We start from the raw sequence: 14906 nt of genomic DNA, 5'->3' as shown, positions 1-14906 counted from the left end.
CATATTTGCTACTCTTTCTCCGCACGAGTAATCAGATTACTGTACCAGACTCGCGTGCTCTCCACCTAACCCCCGCTCGAGTCCAAACAGCTTAGGAAGTGATCTACTAGGCACCGAAACTCCGAGTCAAGATAGGTTTAGTTGGTCAGCCAAAGTTGTGCTGGACCCCGGGAATAGTTTTGCGATTAAAGAATACTACGTCGGTTTTAAAGTTGATTTCGGTACGGAGTATTTATTTTTGAGATGGAGATAGGCCAAGATCTGCGAGTTGAAGAAGTGCGGTGAGATGTTTGACAATAGAGACTTGGATAAGTAGCATGTGCCTAGTGCCAGTTTTAAGCGGAGGCTTGTTTATAAGACGGAGCCTTAAGCTTTGTTCCAGGCTTACTTGGTGGAAGTTTACAACTTACAAAGAAAGGAAAGAAAAAGATATTTGTTTACCCCAACCAGTTCAATTGACTTGATCTTCTCAACTATCACGTGGTCAAATCGACCTTATACATGCGTTAATATGTCGTTGTAAGATCAGAATGCAGTGTGCAAACATGCATCGAATTAAATGCCAACAGGATCGCAATAGCGATGAGCAATGATACAGAACAGACACCATGCACGATAGAAATGAGACCGAAGGGTCAAATCAGACTCAAGACAGACAAAAGGATATCAACAATCGGTCGGTGCAGGGTAAAACAAAAAAAAAAAAGAAAAAGAAAAAAAAAGTATGTAAAGTTGATACAGATGCGTACATCATGTTCGAGTGTAAGTAGTTTAGTGTAGAAAAGAATGGACGGGCGTAACGGAAGTGTCGACGTTCACCCAGTATCGAATCAGATCAGATCCGAATCTAAGCGACAACGCCAACAGCTGAAGCGAGGGTGGAGTAGCCACGGGCGCTGCGAGGGGTACCACCGGTCATCATCTGCGGGGTGGTAGTAGCAGTGGCAGGCTTGACCTGCTCAGCGACGAACTCCGCCTCAAGTTCACGAGCAATAGCACCCTCAAGTGGCTCGGCAGCAGTAAGACCAAGCTGGCTATCTTCCCAAATAGGTAGATTAGCGTCCTCGGCACCCTCAACTCCGACGCCAACGAATCCACCCAAACTTTTCCAATCACTAGCACGTTTGATACCCAAATCGTTCCAAACAGCCTGCACAGCCTGAACGAGGTGCTCGCGAAGCTCTTTAGTATGTCCCGGTGTAGGAGTAATGCGAAGACGCTCTTCACCCCGTGGAACAGTGGGATAATTAATAGCCTGCACATAGATACCGTGTTCCTCAAGCAGCTTGTCAGACGCCTTCTTGGCGACTTCGGCATCACCAACGAGTAGTGGCACAATGTGCGAGGGATTAGGAATAACGGGGATATCTAGCTCTTTCAGCGAAGACTTAACGGCACGGGTGTGCAGTTGCTGGAGAACACGGTCGCGGGGCTGTTGCGCCTGGTACTGGATTGCGGTGTCGGCTCCGGCCATTGTAGCTGGTGGAAGGGAGGTCGTGAAGATGAACCCTGGGGCTAGGGAACGAATGGTATCCACCATGTTTGCGGAGGCGGCGATGTATCCGCCTACACAGCCGTAGGCTTTACCCAGGGTTCCGGTGATGATGTCGATACGGTCCATGACGGTTCCCTTGGTGGACTTTGGAGATGCGGAGTCCAGAGAAGCGTACACGTCGTAGTCTAGGTGCTCTGCGACTCCAGCACCGCGGGGACCATACATGCCGACAGCATGGACTTCATCGAGAAAGGTGATAGCGCCGTATTTCTCGGCCAAATCACAGATCTTCTCTATAGGTGCAATAGATCCACACATACTGTACACTGACTCGAAAGCAATGATCTTCGGCACGTGAAGAGGCAACGAAGCAAGCTTCGTCTCCAAATCTTCAAGGTCATTATGCTTGAAGACCATCTTCTTCGCATTAGAGTGTCGAATACCCTGAATCATAGAAGCGTGATTCAAACTATCAGACAAAATCACACAATCAGGCAGCTTGCTACCGAGAGTTGCAAGAGTTGCATCATTAGCAACGAAGCACGAGCTAAAGACGAGTGCAGCTTCCTTCCCATGCAATTTGGCAAGGGTATCCTCCAACTGCACGGCGTGCTGGTTATGTCCCGAGATATTACGGGTACCTCCAGCACCAGCACCATAGGTATCAAGGGTCTTGTGCATAGACTCAAGCACATGGCGATTCCGACCCATACCAAGGTAATCGTTCGAACACCAGACCGTCACGCGCTCCTCGGCAGAAGCGGTATGCGCACGGGGAAACTCCCTCGCAAGACGATTGATGTTGTTGAAGTAGCGGTACGACTTGTCCTTGTGCTTCTTCTCCAATTCACCATCATAGAAGGCATTATAGTTGAATCGGGTGGTTGGGACCGTAGCGTCCGGTGTTTGCGCATGAACAGCGGCTTCAGCAGCGGGGGATGGGCGAAGCGGACGAGCAAGATGGGGGTGCACTAAAAAGAAACCAATTAGCGCCAATTCAATCCAATCCAGTGATAAATTTACTCACCCTGCTCATTCTTCTGATAAGAGCCCGGAGCAAGACTAGCAGGATGACCATCGGTAGTATGCAACATACGCTTGTCACCTGGGGCCGGGGGGCGGAAAGCCCTAACAGTGCTAACACCAGCAGCAGACGAAGTAAACCGCTTAGTGCCAGCGCCATTAATGCGAGCACTCTGAACAGCCAACGCCTTGCTCATAACAGGACATCTGCGAGCCAGAACCTGGAGGTTGGACATAGTGCCTCCGCCAGCGCTGGGGCGGGTAGCGGTGGAAAGAGTCCTCAGCGTTGAAGGAGCAGTGCGCTTGAGAAAAGGGCACATAGCACGAGACTGCTGGAGCATTGCCTCCATGACTGCGATGAAATGGAAAATGGTGGGTACAATGCAACAGAACTGAAGACAAAACAACACAACACAACAAATAATGTAGCGTTTGTATTGGGAGGAAAGCAAAGGCAAGGGAATGAAATTATACGAGAAAATCGGTCGGGGCGGGGGGGCGCGGACACGACACCGCCTTCTAGAACCTGACTCAGCGTGTTCATTATATTGCGGTGTTGCTTATTGGTTCAGACGGACCGAGGCCGGGACATCCTGCCTTAACCGGGTTAACTGGTGCTATGTTACTGCTATGTTACTGGTAGATTGAGATCCACTTTCTAAGGACTCCGTACAAGAACAAATGGGCGGAACGAAAAGTTGTTAGTCATTTCTACACCGGTTATGGTCTGCCGAGGATCCTGGGATCCCATGCAAATGCGAAAAGATTGAGTGGCGTAAACCCTATAGCCTATCACGATTCAGGATTGGAAATTGAACTCGGAAAAGAAGGAGAAAGAGGAGAAGATTTGAGAGATTCAAATTTAAGATGGGGGACTTGAAATGCGGGGAAAATTGCCTTATCTGTCTATATATTGGACCCCTACATATAATAAGAGCGGTGAACGGAATAAGATCTATCTTGCTTTCAAGGGTTGCACAACATATGTAGAGTTTTGAAGTGAGGACTAGTGTGGGCCAATAGGACTCGGATGATACATATGATACTTCGGTGGTGCCATTGATCGGAGGTGTTATTCGCGGATATACATGCTAAAAAGTGGCATCACCAACCCGTGCCCAGATATACTACTGGTTGAGAGATCATAAACACCGTAACCTCAATTTCCAAGAAGCGAGCACTGAATAAGAATCAATACTATTGAAATACTTTCAACGTCTATTACACATCTTTTCTTTTCCCTCATGCATACATAAGCAGGGCTCCAAGTTCCGCCACACCGCACATTAACAAACAAATAAAAGAAGCACAACACTAAAATAAAGAATAAGAACAAAGCATAGAATAGAAAATAAAATAATCGAATAGGTAGAATCCAGGCTATTCCGCCCAGAAGTCCCGGAACCAAGATTGTATGATAATACAGAGCAGAGTAAGATCTGTCAAGTGAGAAAAGGAGAAACCAAAAAGAAAGAAAAGGAACCGGTGTCAGAAATCAACACCACAGATACAGATCAGGTCCCAAACGCCATCGCCCATTTGCATTGCAAAAAAATAATCAAAACATTCATCTTTTATTAACTGAGGCCGCCATCGCCGTCAATGAGACGGAGACGCTCGTTGGTGGTCTTAGCACGTTTGGAACTGCCTTTGCCTGATGGTCCACGACCACGGCCTCGCTTTGCCGCGGGCGCTGATGAGGAGACATCAACCTGGTCGGACATCGGTGTAGCAGCTCCGGATGGTTTGGCACTGTTATCATCGAAATTGCCTTCGCCTGTAGAGAGAGAATTAGTTAGAAATGTGGTTCAAGATGAATGAAATTAAACATGGGACATATTGTCTTACCTTCATGATACATGTCGTCTAGTGTGAGATCGCGCTTCCGTTTGGCAGCAGCGGCCTTCTTTCCCTTAGCGGCTGCCATGGCTTCACCGCGTTCGATCGCCTCCTTCTCCTTCTGCTCGATGAGTTCGGCTTCATCATCATCAGCAAGCCAGAGGGCAATATCCTTGGTGCGGTTATCGCGAGCGCGAGTGTTGAAGTCGACACCACCAGGTGCTCCACCGGTGATGACGACACGCTGCACCTCTTCCTTCTGAAGAGCACGTTTGCGAATTCGTTCTTCGATTGTGCCGCGCGTGATGAGTCGATAAACCGTGACTTGACGGGTTTGGCCCAGACGATGGGCACGATCCATGGCCTGCGAATCAATAGTGGGGTTCCAATCGGAATCGTAGAAGATGACAGTATCGGCAGCTGTCAAGTTGATACCAAGACCACCAGCACGAGTAGAAAGCAAGAACACAAAGATCTCATTGCTTGTCTGGAAATCGGCGACAGTATCACGACGATCCTCCAATTTGGTGCTTCCATCCAGTCGACAGTATTTGTAGTTTCTGTAGGTGAGGTATTCTTCCATCAGGTCGATCATACGAGTCATTTGGAAGTATAACAGCACGCGATGACCACCGGCCTTAAGCTCCTTAAGTAGTTGATCCAATTTCGCCAGTTTTCCGGAATCTGTGACAAAACGACGCATTGATGGAACCTCGATATGAGTGTAACGAGACTTGAGAGATGTTGGCGGCGGCAGGGTCGGCTCAAGCGAGTAAGGGTTTGGATCAAGCTTCTTCATGATGAGCTGCTCGTCAACTTGCTTAGTTGGGTTACCAAGCAGCGCCTGTCGGATTGGCTCGTTGAACAATGTGTTTTGCGTGTTTCGTACAGCTTCTTGGCCGGTGGCAGTCAATATGATTGGAGGTGCTGATGCTCTAGGCGCAGCTAGAGGCTCGATCTGGTTGAGACCCTGGCCCTCAAAGGCAGCACGAGAGACACTCATCAGATCACGCATGCGGCCTTCGGGCGTGATCTCATGAACGGCTTGACGATCGTTGCGTCCCACAATATCAAGCATAGAATGCGACAACACAGAATTGGATAGAGACTTATCATCGTCATCATATACAACATTCAACCGGGAGAGTCGGTTCGTTTGACCACGTCGACGAGTTGCCCGCTCATAAACACCAAGTTGAGACAAATCGCTGGCTTCTCCAGCAGATGTATCTACAAATCGCAAGAACGAGAAAGCGCCATTGTCGCGAGCACTTTGTTGGATGTTTTCAGGAGTCCAGACATTCATTAAGTGTCCAAGGTACTTGTTTTGGAAACCAGCGCGAGGGTTCTCAGGACCAGGCTTGTCCACGTGGGCCGCAGAGCTGAGTAAAAATCGTGGTAGTACATACTCGATATGATTCTTGGTCGAGTAGCGCACATCCACAAAGAAGCCTTCACGGACAAACGAAGCACACTCCGCAAAAGATGCCACCGAGAAAGGAGACCTTGTCTCAGCACGCTCGAATAGATCAGGGTGATTGCAGACCTTACGGAACTGCATAACCAGATTCATCAGTGTAGTACTGTCACTGTCATCGCCAGTAGTAGCCTTCTCAATGAGATCGATAATGCTGACACGATTGCGAAGGTTCGCGTACAGAGCACGCTGTCGGTAGGTGAGATCACAGAAGATATCCTTCTCAACCTTATCACCAAGCTCTGACTGCACATTCTTCTTCACACGACGAAGCATGAACGGCTTCAAGATCATATGAAGACGTCGGAGTTGATCCTCGTTGAGTTTTGTGTTACTCTGGGCATGAGACTCAATATCCTTCGAGAACCATTCGCTGAATTCATCGTGGGAATCGAAGAGAGTAGGCATGATAAAGTGCAGCAAAGCCCACAATTCTTGCATGTTATTTTGAATCGGGGTACCGGTAAGCAAGAGACGGTTACGGCAGGAGAAGCCCAGCAGATTCTTCCATCGGGAACTCTGTGAAGACTTGATTGCCTGAGCCTCATCAAGAATCATGTATTGCCACTTAACTTTCTGGAAATATTGTGCATCAAGCACAACCAGCTGGTACGATGTTACCAGGACATGGAACTCTGAGTCGCGGTTGTATGTGATGTGCTTGCGGTCCCAGAACTTGCGAAGAACTTTACGATCCTTAGCATTACCCCAGTAAGGCAGAACCTTCAAGTCCGGCACGAACCTGGCAATTTCTTGCTGCCAATTGTGCAATGTAGAAGCAGGCGCAATGACAAGGAACGGACCCCAGATGTTGTGGAACTCTGCCAGATAAGCCATAACGGAAATAGACTGGATGGTCTTTCCGAGACCCATCTCATCTGCTAGAATACCGTTGATACCCTGTTCGTACAAGTTGACTAGCCAGTTGAGACCCTTAAGCTGGTATTCCTTCAGTTGGGCATTCAACATGGTAGGCTGAGAGATTTCAATGTCACCAAGACTGGTAGGATTTTGGAAGTTCATCTCCCCTTCGTCAAACGCTGCCATGTTGTCGCCTTCTTGTTCCTTGTTAAATGCACGGGCACGATCTTGAGCCTGTTGCACAGCATTTTGGGCGTTGGCCATGGCGGCCTGTTGTAAGACGGACTCATCTTCAGCATCGAAGTCCAGGTCTTCAAAGTTGGTAACCTTAGCATTGGGGTTAGCTACGCTGTCAGGAAGATTGACTGCGTGGGCACCGTCTTTGCCGGGTTGAACAGTCTCATCAACCGCGGCAACAGCCCCATCTCCACCTTCGGCCTCTGCGGTCTTGACTTTTCGACCAATAAAGTGAGAATACAGTTCAGTTTGAGAAATCAAGAAGTTAAGCTTGCGCTTCTGTCGGTTGGCTTCACGTTCAGCTTCGGCCTTCTTGGCGGATTCAAGCTCTTGCTTCTCTGCCAGGCGACGCAGGTCACGTTCTTCACGCTCGTTGCGTTTCCAGAAAGACATCATCTCACGCATAGTACGTTTGGCGCGAGCCTGTGTATCCTTGGTGCTCTTGTTAGTGCGCTCTTGCCATTTGCGTGATTGCTTGCTAGCTAGCTGGGCTGTCTTTCGCAAGTTCTCTTGGCGAGTAGACAAGGAAACAGTCTTGATACGGTAAACCTTGGGAATATCCTTACGAGCAATGTCCCGCCAAATTTGCTCGTAGATCTGGTTGTAGCCTTTGCTGTCGTGCTGCAATGGAAGACTGGGTGTGCCTTCCTTGGAGCGGGCGCCCTTTTTAGAATCGCGTGGTGTGTAATAATCATCATCAACTCCAGCAAGGTGAGCGGCCTCGGCGGCATCCTTTTCGGCTTGCTTCTGTTCCTTAGATTTCTTCGGGCGGGTCGAGGGACCGGGTCGGCCAGAGCGGCGTCGAGAGGGAGAATTGCGACCAATGTGGAAAGAGCTGGTAGTTCCACCTTCAAGGTTAGGAGCTAGAGGAGTGACTTCACCAAGCTCATCTTGAGGATTTCCACCCTCGAGAGCACGCTTGGTGGAGCGGATCTTCTTTTGTGCTCGTTCGGCCTCACGAAGAAACTTGGCCTTCTCTGCAGAGTCCTGGGCATTATCCGCCTTGCGTTCTGCCTCAAGTTTCTTTTGCATCTCCAGACGAACGGTATTCTCACGACGGCGCTTTCGCTGCATGTCCTTCTTTCGCTCTTTCTCATCGTGGATCTCCTTTTGTTGAACTTCCGCAATAACGGCGCCCTCGTGAATAGCGCGGAATCGGTCGGTGCCGAGAATATAACTCTTCTCGAGGCTTTTTCCTAGGTCAATCAGGAACTCGTGGCGGCGACGCTTGCGTCGGGTATTCTCGGCATGGTCGCTTTCCAGAGCTCTTCTGCGAGATTTCTCCTTGTATTGGTCGAGGTCATGACCAAATCCCGGTCCTTCCACATCACTCTTGTCTCCATTGTCAATTTCATTGATAGCGTGACTGACTTGATCCGCATCAACACCAGGGGGGAAAGGCTTTCGCTGAGGCGCGGGGGGAACAATCCGGGTTGGCTCGTCGGACTCGATTTTGAGACCATTTGAGACATGTGGCTCTTTGGAGGTATCCGGCAGGGAGTTTTCCGGGCCTTCGTCCTTTCCCTTGTGAAAGAAGGTACCGGCAACAGGGCCAGGCTCGTCTTGTCGTTGGTCGAGGACGGCAGGGGTGTGTATTGCGGGCGTTGAGGGTTGAGAAGGTTGAGGAGATGGTTTGCGGGCGGGTTGGTCTTCGGTCGGTCCAGACAAAATGCTGGCAAAGGACATTGGATCGGCGGCTCGGGCAGGCTTCTGATACAAAAATAGACATGGTTAGATTCGATCCAGTAGTTCAATTTCTTGGATGCCAATCATGAGATTGTGGCCAATACAATACTTACCGACTCCCGTGGTGGAGATGCAGGTTTAGGTTCACGCATCACAGGCGCTGGATACCCTGCGCCGTTGCCTCGTGATCGGTACGGCGACTCTGGGTCCCGAGTAGGTGACTGTAAAGGACCATCCGGATGGCTTGAAGGGTGGCCGTGCGGTGTCGAGGGACCATAAGGCGAGGTACCATTACCTGACATCACGGAGCTCGAAAAGGCACGCGGCAGTGGGAGTGATGAACCCCCCGATGGATGTGCTTGGTATTGCGACGATGATGACGACTCTGGGTGGGATAGTGGTGGTGCAGCCCCGTTCAAGGGAGGCGGCAATGAAGCCGGCATTGGTGATGACGCGTGGGAGAAGCGAGGGCTCCGTGAGACGGACGATGGACCGAACGCTGGGGGTGTCTGCGGTGGATGCTGAGCGTACGGCGGTTGCTGTTGAGATGGTGGTTGTTCTCCGTTGGGATAGAATGGACGGTTCTTGGTTGGAGACTCGTAAACGGGGTAGCGATGCTGCTGCGTAGGCGACTGAGCGTTGTATGGCGGAGCTCCAGTCATGATGGCGGCGTCCCCGGCGCCGGACAAGCGCGGCAGGGTCTATTTACCCAAAGAGAGATGGAATGCGATGAATTGAGGTAGAGAAAGCTCAGAGAGCGCGGGGGAGACCCATGAACAGGGTGTTCAAGGGGGGTGGTGGAACGTTTCGGAGATTCTATCGCGAACGCGACGTCAGCGTGGGTGACCCCGAAGTAGAATAAGGGAAAGAGGTGTTGGGATCTGGGGTCAAAGAGAAAAAGCAGTTGAATGGGAATCAGAGGGGATTATACCTGATGGAAGGATGGAAAGCGTTTGTTGGTGGGAAGATGCAGGAAGGAGAGATCTTCGTGGCTGCGGCGACCCAAGCAGAGAATGCGCGGCTGGGGCTAGCGAGGATGTAGGGGAGAGGTTTGACGGAGGGTTTCAGACGAACAATAAGATAATGAGGGAAAAGTATTTTGGGGGGAGATGGATAGAAATGATGAGGGAGTATGATGGATTACAGTGGGATTAAGTGGGAGAGGGGGAATTTCCCTTTTTCCTTTGTTGAAAATGTTCTTTCTGTTCTCCCGATGGCGTCTCAGTGCTGGGATCTACTAACCGGGGGATGGAGAGATGTTCCCCTCTTATTTAGCTTTTGCTCGTCTGTTATGTATAATATTGGACACATCCTTATTTGTCCCCTGGACAGGTTCGAGTTCTTTCTTGAGGTCGACAAGTGCTTCATATTCTTTTGACCATAGTGTTGGCTCTTCTCCTAGGCTAAGTTCTGTTCCATCTGGTGAGGCTACTGCTATTATGGGAGACTCGCTATCTATGCAAACATTCTACACTCCTGAAACATGCGACCACAGATTATGGATCGTGGATTGAACTAAGCTATGGTTATACCAAGATACAAATCAATCATGAAACTGTGTCTTACTTACCTTCCCTTGGACCTCGTCCATTCCTAACCGCCCTCATCGAGTCAACTATATGTATAGCATACTCCTATCTATCCCGAAGATACCATACAAAGCCTCACCACGCTGGATCAGTCCACGGAACCAGTACTACTATATGAGACAGTCTACATCATTCCAAGAATAAGCAATGGGAACAAACAAACACACTCACCACCCTGATTTGAGTTCTCCGATCAAGCGCGTGGTCCCCCAATGCAACTTGGTCATGTTGACCAGCTGATGGGGCGGAGATCACGTCCACCAACTCGCGCCCGTGCAAAAGTCCCCGCGACTGTGGAACACCGCAACCATCTCAGTTAGTCATATTTGAGATATTCCAGGCCCTTTTTACCCCTCAGATCGAACCTTGGGATCTCCTGGGGATGCCGCACCCTAGCTGCGTGGCACTGGAGTACTGCAATGGAGTTATTTCACTCTAATCCTCTATCCTTGTATATTGAGTGAAAGAGATGAGGGGCAGAATGTCAGGAGGATATCCACCGCTTCCCCCTTTCAGAGAATATCTCTCATTGGCTGTTAATGCTATCATGGATCCACTATGTAGATCTACTGCAGTTAGAGACTTAGAGAGAGCTACGGAGTACTAGCCCTGGGTCACTTCATAGCGATAATTGGTTCCGTAGTGATAGTAGTGAATAATTCCAAGCGAAGGTTTTGCGATCTAGGGTACTGCTATCTCAATACAGATTCGTTTATTGTTGTGGTACGAGAACGAATTCAAACCATAGCATTCATAGCATTCATAGCATAGCAACTTGAAGTCTGCCCCCCTCTTAAACCTCGCTTCCCGCACAGAAGCAACATGTACCAATCATATTTTCTTTCCAGATATCCTAGCTATCATTCAAGCTCAACCCCCAAATAGCAGCAAGACAAACCCGGCGTCGATAAGGATCCTCCTGAAGGTTGAAAATATCAGACTCATTATCAAATGTGAATCGAGCCGCATAATACCTTTTTCCTGCACTGTTCGGTTCAGAAATACGAGATTCCAAACAGAATCCACATTTCAGGGTACAATGTCCAGCGCCTAGCACCCCCACTGAACTATTCGTACGTTGATGATCAAGACAACATCCACAATCACGACCACAGCATCCTCCCCTAGCCTTACAGTCTTCAACAAGAACTGGATGCATATACCAAAAACGATTAGATCTCCATAACTCAAAGGCCCGTCCTAATGGCCCGGAAGTACCCATCATCCAACCACGGGTCCACTACCAGCCTCGTGCCTGCAACCAATCATCTTGGCAGAGTCTGCTCATTTCATCTTCAAAAGAAGGACTGTGTGTATTTGAGTTCATATCTCCCTTCTCCTTTTGGCGTAAACAGTCTCCGTTTGACAATTCTTCCGTAGCTCGTCTTCGTAGTATAGAAGGTCAAAAAGGGTACCATCGGAATCGGAGTTGATCTCTTTTTGACAAAGATTGTATCGGAACACTTGAAGAGACCTGACACACCCTTCTCGCTCTAGATGTGCCTCTTCTGGTGTTTTGTCCCCCGGCAAAGACAGCATGTTGGGGCCCGAAACATCGTCACTGTCTTCAGAGCTGGGCAAGGTAGACGTGCTGTCCCAAGACGTGCTGTCCCAAGAGGACATAGTTAGTAACGCAAGGATTTCGGGTTTACAATAGAGAGATTTGAAATTTCAATACTCTGAATTTCCCATTGATGAACACGGATAGTTTGTAGAATTGAAAGAAAAGGCGAAATGAGGAGGTGTCAGCTACGGAAACCGACAACTAGTTCGATCAACACCCTATGATGACGCCGCAAATAGCGAGAACTCTATCTGAACAGTATTGCAACCTAACTAGTACTAGCAGTACAGTGAACCCCGGATTGAGAAGGAACTCCACAGCCAAGCGACAATATTTCCCTGGGATCTTCGGCATCTGCGCCGGTCCGGTTTCCAAGATGACTATCATCATTCTTAACTTTACGTCGGATGTCCCGTTAGTCTGAGTGGCTACCATAATCCTTTAATCTATACTAAGCTAGATCTAGTTTCTTTTTCCTTCCAACCAAGTTAATTCCTTTTGAATATATCCTCTAGAGCTAGTGTTGACCAGTGGAATGAGTAGGGGGAAGGGGAAGGAACTTGCCAGGTGATTGGGGCGGGACCAGGTGTAAATGTTGTTATTCAAAGGAAGATTGATTGTTTTGTTCTCTCAGAGGGATTACATGAAGCTATATAATGAGAAGATAAAGTTGATTGTTGAAATCAACTTGATGTTACATTTAGATCTCCTGGGAAAGGATTTCGATGGTGTGGCTACGTCACTGATTTGCACCGGTCTCATATCACAACAATGCATATCCCTTTTCTTTTTGTTGGTGATAACATGGCGTCGGAACGACTGCATTAGTGTTGAATGGCTGGAGAATATACCGGGCTATGTGACACTCCGACAGAGAAGCTTGTCTTTCAAATAAATAATATAAGACTGTGGCGCAATGGCGGCAACGTGCAGCTGAAATTTTCCTTCCCTCAATTTTGTATTGGGAGCTTATGGACGAAACACGCAGTGGATACCGATGAGTCAGTATAAAATTCATGGACCCATATATACAGAGAGGGCATCAGGTTGATTGGAAATATAAATCCAATTCATGGATTTGATGGATTTTTGCATATTATAATATGCTGCGAGTTTCAACTCCAGTAAATCTCTTTGATTGCTTTTGATTTTGCTCGTCAAAACGACTGTCCATGTACACGAGATTATCGAACTGATGTTGCTTCCAGCCTTAATAATACGGTTCATATCCTTCAATGGCATGGGCAAAGAAATGGCGAATTCTGGATGTTTTACTTTCCACCGCCAGCATTCATCTCATTCGCGGTGGGAGAAAAAAGGACGAAGGATGAGGCTTTTTTGAGAATCTGTCAACCAATCTTTTATCCTTCATGCTAAGAATAATCCAATACAAAAGATCAGTGTATTTTACTCGTCATCATCTGTTTATTTCACTATTGTTTGAGGTGCGCCTCTCATTCTTTACTGTTATTGCGGCCAGCTCACATGGCTTCAAGTAGTGCCAACAGATGAAAGCAATACTAAAGTCACCGTACTCTATTCCGCAATATTATTGTGTTATAGCAGCAAAAGTGTCAAGTTCGATTAAGTTCTTTTTTTTGTTTTTGGGGTATTCGGAACGGATTACCGCTACAATATGACATATGCGTCGTTGTTGTGATTGACTACTTGTGCATTGCCACTTTTTTGGTTTTACTCTTCCTTGAGACTATGCCCCAACATTATGGGTGCCAGAGATTACGAAGGGGTATACTGCGCACATCTGTAATCACTTTCATCCTGGTGCGGGTCGCAGTCCCCGGTATTGCTTTCAAAAGGTGGCGTTTATCATTGGAGGTTTTAAAAAAAAAATCTTTTTATTTTCACGTGCCGTTTAGCTAACTCAATAGTTGAAACTTCTGCTTTTTTATTGGGCAGTCCGCCATTTTGCTGGCCAAAAAATTGAGTAAGTTTTCAGATCCAATATGAACAGATACCCCTGACCAGGCAAGACGCATAAACTCTTTATTGCTGGCTTGGAGCAAAAGTGATGGATAAAGATTCTCATCGACTTGATCGTAAAATCTCCTTAAGATAGGGTCGAAGATGAATCGAGGCCGTGGTATCATCCAATATCGATGGGTGAGGAGATCAAGGCTTTCGTTAGCTGGCAGGTCGATTTCGGCAGCAGGAATGTTGACAGGAGAATATGCCAAAGATTGAGAAGCATTGCGGCTTCCGGGCGGTCTGAGGAGGTATATGACAGGGCGCCAAGTAGAAGGTGAGAGTCTCTCTTCGGGAAATCCTTTACAGGTACCAAAAAATTGTTGTTCCCGAGTCAGGCAACTCTGAAGACCGTGAACTGCGGAGAAGTCCACCAGTTCAGTAGGATATTCGATGGATCCAGGCTACATATTATTTCTTATAGCCTAGTAGACTATACGGAACCCCATAGGTTAGAAAATTGGACACCAAATGATTCCTATTCATTCTATCTGATGATTCAATTAAGGTTGGCTTTCTCTTTGCACGAGCGAAGGCCGTTATAACATTGAGTGTAGTGCTAAGTATTGCTGCCATTCTGAATCATTAAGCAGATTGAGATCCACAGCCCTTGCGAGAACATAGGAGCTGGCTTTCAATCAACTGAAACTCCATGCAGCAGTTCCATCAACTCGCGAGCTGGAGCCGATAGGCGTTACGAGTTGTCCACTAATGGTTGAGCCATTTGCGATCGTCAAGGTCAAGTCTGAGGCACCAATCTTCCCAGACACGCCTCGGCTGCCGTTCAATTGTTCCACACCGGAGTATTCCAGCGAGGCGTTGCTGTTGAAGTCCCCTACAGGAGGACTTAGGCTGCCGCTTAAAGCATATTACATCCCTTCAATGGTAAAAACAGGTCAACTTTGCTTCAAAGAGCGTAGAAATGCCTACGCAGTGTCAAAGTGAGGCCATCTGTTGTTGAAAATGGCAAACTGCATCAAGCCATCTACATTACTGAGTACAGACGGTGGAACTATGCCAGTCAGTCAAATAAAAGCTACAAGACGATATCGCAAGACTTGCTGATCAGTAGCGGTGAGAAGATATTGTTGATTAGCTGATAAATCAATCCACAGTCAATCCACAATGGAATCAACAATTTTTCTCCAATGA

General features: G+C 48.0%; 3 protein-coding genes across 3 annotated transcripts; all 3 read right to left on the bottom strand.

The window, feature by feature from the left end:
- Positions 1–847: 847 nt before the first annotated feature.
- Positions 848–2868, bottom strand: hemA (5-aminolevulinic acid synthase HemA; the record flags this gene model as incomplete). Its single annotated transcript, XM_056927377.1, has 2 exons — positions 848–2466; positions 2523–2868. 2 exons carry the CDS (start codon positions 2866–2868, stop codon positions 848–850), a joined length of 1965 nt encoding a protein of 654 aa, XP_056774425.1.
- A 1227-nt stretch (positions 2869–4095) lies between these two features.
- Positions 4096–9280, bottom strand: ino80 (chromatin-remodeling ATPase INO80; the record flags this gene model as incomplete). The annotated part of the gene is made up of 3 exons (XM_056927376.1): positions 4096–4295; positions 4367–8642; positions 8732–9280. 3 exons carry the CDS (start codon positions 9278–9280, stop codon positions 4096–4098), a joined length of 5025 nt encoding a protein of 1674 aa, XP_056774424.1.
- A 2250-nt stretch (positions 9281–11530) lies between these two features.
- N7478_011161 (uncharacterized protein) lies at positions 11531–11830 on the bottom strand (the record flags this gene model as incomplete). Its single annotated transcript, XM_056927375.1, has 1 exon — positions 11531–11830. The coding sequence occupies one exon, from the start codon at positions 11828–11830 to the stop codon at positions 11531–11533; it is 300 nt and encodes a 99-aa protein (XP_056774423.1).
- Positions 11831–14906: the final 3076 nt, after the last annotated feature.

The sequence above is a fragment of the Penicillium angulare genome (assembly GCF_028827245.1).
Source record: "Penicillium angulare strain IBT 27051 chromosome Unknown utg000008l_segment0_segment0, whole genome shotgun sequence".
NCBI lineage: Eukaryota > Fungi > Ascomycota > Eurotiomycetes > Eurotiales > Aspergillaceae > Penicillium > Penicillium angulare.
The sequence above is the reverse complement of the archived record's forward strand: the minus strand, read 5'-3'. Positions and strand labels throughout refer to the sequence as shown.